Source organism: Panulirus ornatus, chromosome 50 (genome assembly GCF_036320965.1).
Source record: "Panulirus ornatus isolate Po-2019 chromosome 50, ASM3632096v1, whole genome shotgun sequence".
Classification (NCBI taxonomy): Eukaryota; Metazoa; Arthropoda; class Malacostraca; order Decapoda; family Palinuridae; genus Panulirus; species Panulirus ornatus.
In genome coordinates, this window is record NC_092273.1 from 23,851,572 (window position 1) to 23,854,578 (window position 3,007).

General features: G+C 55.1%; 1 protein-coding gene across 5 annotated transcripts in view; it reads right to left on the reverse strand.

Annotated features, from left to right (window-relative positions):
- Window positions 1–1,526, reverse strand: part of LOC139764667 (uncharacterized) — a 190,828-nt gene extending 189,302 nt beyond the window's left edge. For 2 of the 5 annotated variants that reach the window (XM_071691537.1, XM_071691540.1), the window contains exon 1: window positions 249–1,525. In XM_071691537.1, coding sequence (XP_071547638.1) covers window positions 249–1,236 — 988 coding nt within the window. In that variant the 5' untranslated portion in view covers window positions 1,237–1,525. Of the gene's footprint in view, window positions 1–248 lie in introns of all 5 variants that reach the window. The other 3 variants (XM_071691539.1, XM_071691541.1, XM_071691538.1) reach the window with 3 other exon arrangements.
- Window positions 1,527–3,007: the final 1,481 nt, after the last annotated feature.

A 3,007-nucleotide genomic window follows, 5' to 3' on the forward strand; every position in this document is an offset into this window, starting at 1 on the left:
ACCAGGTGAGGCAGATGCATTGGCCAAGGAGCAAGCGGAGGGAGTAGCACCTGACATGGCTAGTGAGGAAGGCTTGAGGTGGTGGTGTTGGGCCTTACCCTCTGGCATCAGCGCTAGCAACGCCACACAACTACCTCCTCCCTGACCAACATACGAACGGTCAGGGGTCACACACACACACACACACATACATTCATCCGACAGTTGCTGTGGAACCTCGCCCCAAACCCTCTCTCTTCCGATCTTACCTAAAAACTTCCTCAACTTCTGGGCGTACTTGCTGGGTAAGGAGGAGAGGCTTCGAATCCTGAGGTCGGACCTCTTGACTCCCCTCTGCAGCGCCAGGAGGGCACGCCTGTACCGCTCCTCGAGGGTCACCACCCCGGGCGTGGCTGGCTCGGGCTCCGCCGGGCACGCCAGGTCCTCGGTGGGCGGCGCCGACCCGTTGTGCACGGTCTCCAGGAACCTGAGGAAGTTGTGGTGGGGGCTGATCCTTGGGCGGTACTCCTTCTTGTAGTTCTCGTAGACCACCTTGACGCCGCCCGTGGGCAGGATCTCGGCCTCGGCCACCTCATCGTCCAGGGTCTCGATCTCTAGGAAGACGTCGTCCTCGTCCAACTCCGGTAAGCGAGAGAGCCTCTCCCAGGGGTCCCTCTGGTGGGCGTGGGCGGGGGCGGGGGCGGTGGCGTGGGAAGGGGAGGGGGGCGTCCGCAGCGGCCGGTGCGGGCAAGCCTCACCGTGACCCTGGGTGGGCAGGTCGTCCGCGCTGCCCGTGTCGGAAACACTGCTGACGCTGGCACTGCGCGAGGTATTCAGGTCAAAGTCCAGCGAGATGTAGTCTTGGTTCACCCTGACCCCGAGGTCCTTCAGCTGCAGCAGGAGCGCCTCAGAGTTGTCCAGCCCGCCGTGTGGGTAGACGGCGTTGACAAACTCGTAGCCGAGCGACGGGTCGCCATACTCCTCGGGGATCCGCAGGTTCTCCAGGGTCAGGTCGGGCAGCGGGTCCTCCAGGTACTCGTCATGGTAGGTGATGCTGCCGAGGCTCGAGGGCCCGTTCTCGCCCTCCGCCAGGTTGTCAATGTTCCTCGCGGCGATCTGGGCCAAGAGGGTGGCGCTCGTGAACGGAGGTTCGTTGGTGTTGACGGCGGCCGTGGTCGAGGCGGGCGCTTCCAGGCGCTCACCACCGGACCCTACCTGGAAGTTATTGTTGGCGATGTCCTCTTGCGAGCGCGCCATTCTCCGCTAGCCAGGGGCAAAAACGCCGGGACACAGAGACAGACAGACACACACAGGCACCAGGAGAGAGAGAGAGAGCGCGCGCGCGCGCGCCCCTGCTGCAGCGCCACCCCCCCCACCAGGATCTCTCGACGACGCCGTGGATGGTTCCCGTCGTGCGCAGTCAGTACGCACGGACGTACAACCAGGAACGAGTCCACTCCATCACGGTCCCACTCAATCACGTACCAGGTCACTCACTTATCACGTACCGACTTTCGAAAATTCGAGAAACAGCATCAGTAACGCACCGGAAATCCCTTTTTTTTCAAAATGAAACTGACTAAACAATTGGAAACTAAAGGTAAATAGATCAGTTTGTCTCACACGTGGCTATCATTGTATCTCACAAAAGCTGGATCAAACGTGTGCCACAGTCTGGCACACGACTGCTATAAATGTTCATTTATATCTCTAACTCCCGTGTGGCTTAGTTCATAACGAAAGCCAAGTCGTGTATAAACAGAAGGGTAATTCATTAACGAAATTACTAAGTATATCCAAACGGCCAAGAAACACACCAGTCACTCAAACATAAAATCCATCCCTATTGTTCTTTTCTTTCTCAAAAAACACAATACACGCTTGAATCTTAATGACACAAGGGAAAAAATCTAAAATAATACGAAAGCACTTTCCCTGGCAAGCCATATATACTGCCCAGCACACACGCTCTCTCTCTCTCTCTCTCTCTCTCTCTCTCTCTCTCTCTGACGAGGAGAGGAGATCGTCCTATGTAAAACAAGAGACCTGGTGTGCTGAGGGTGTGGGTGGGTGTGTGTGTGAGCGAGAGATGCATGTGGGTGGGTGGTAGGAGTAGCGGTCACTTTCACCCTCCGCCCGACTGCTGCCACCTCGCACGATGACTCACGGGAAACAATCTCTCTTACCACAACACACAGGCTCGGGCCAGCCTCAACACACACGTCATCCACCCGGCTCGGACACGACCATACTCGACCACCTCCACCTCCACACCAGCTGGTGGAGCTCAACCTTGACCATGGTGGGGCTTCATCCCCAGCTCGCTCGCTGGACTGAAGATAGCCAGCCTTCCCTTCCTCAACCCCTTCCCACCCCACCACTACACCAGCTGGACGCGCCTCATATACTACCCTTACACCCCACATTAAACATCTCCTCAACCACCGACTCTAATCAGGTAACACGACTGTCTACACAATCATTTCCGCGAATAATACATCCTTATCAAAAGCTAATATTCCCGCACCATTGTCTACCACATCAATCACACGAATATCTGCATATATATATATGTATACAGCCTTTCAAAAAGAAAACTTTGAAGATCAAAGTATAAACCAGTCATTTAAGCGTCCTCATACCTCTTGTATGCACACACCAGAACTGCAAAAAGGAAATTATCGCCAAAATCATATCAAGAGGCAACTGAAGTGCATTCGCCAATGCCCTCGCGCCATTTCCACCGTGTTCTAGGGTTTTAAGACACCACCCCCACTGCCACACACGGCCACACGACACAGCACCAGAGGTATACAGAAGTAATCAGGGCAACAGGGGAGAAGTATGCACCAACGATATGAGTGAACAATTGCAGATTGACAAGAGACTTCTGAACCACCCGCCGACACCTGTGCTGCCGCGGTGCTGTTGAGCGCTCGTACCGCCTCACCAACCCGACGATATCCAATACACGAATGTATACATTCCTCTAAGTACACAGACGTACTATATAGCATGTAATGCATAC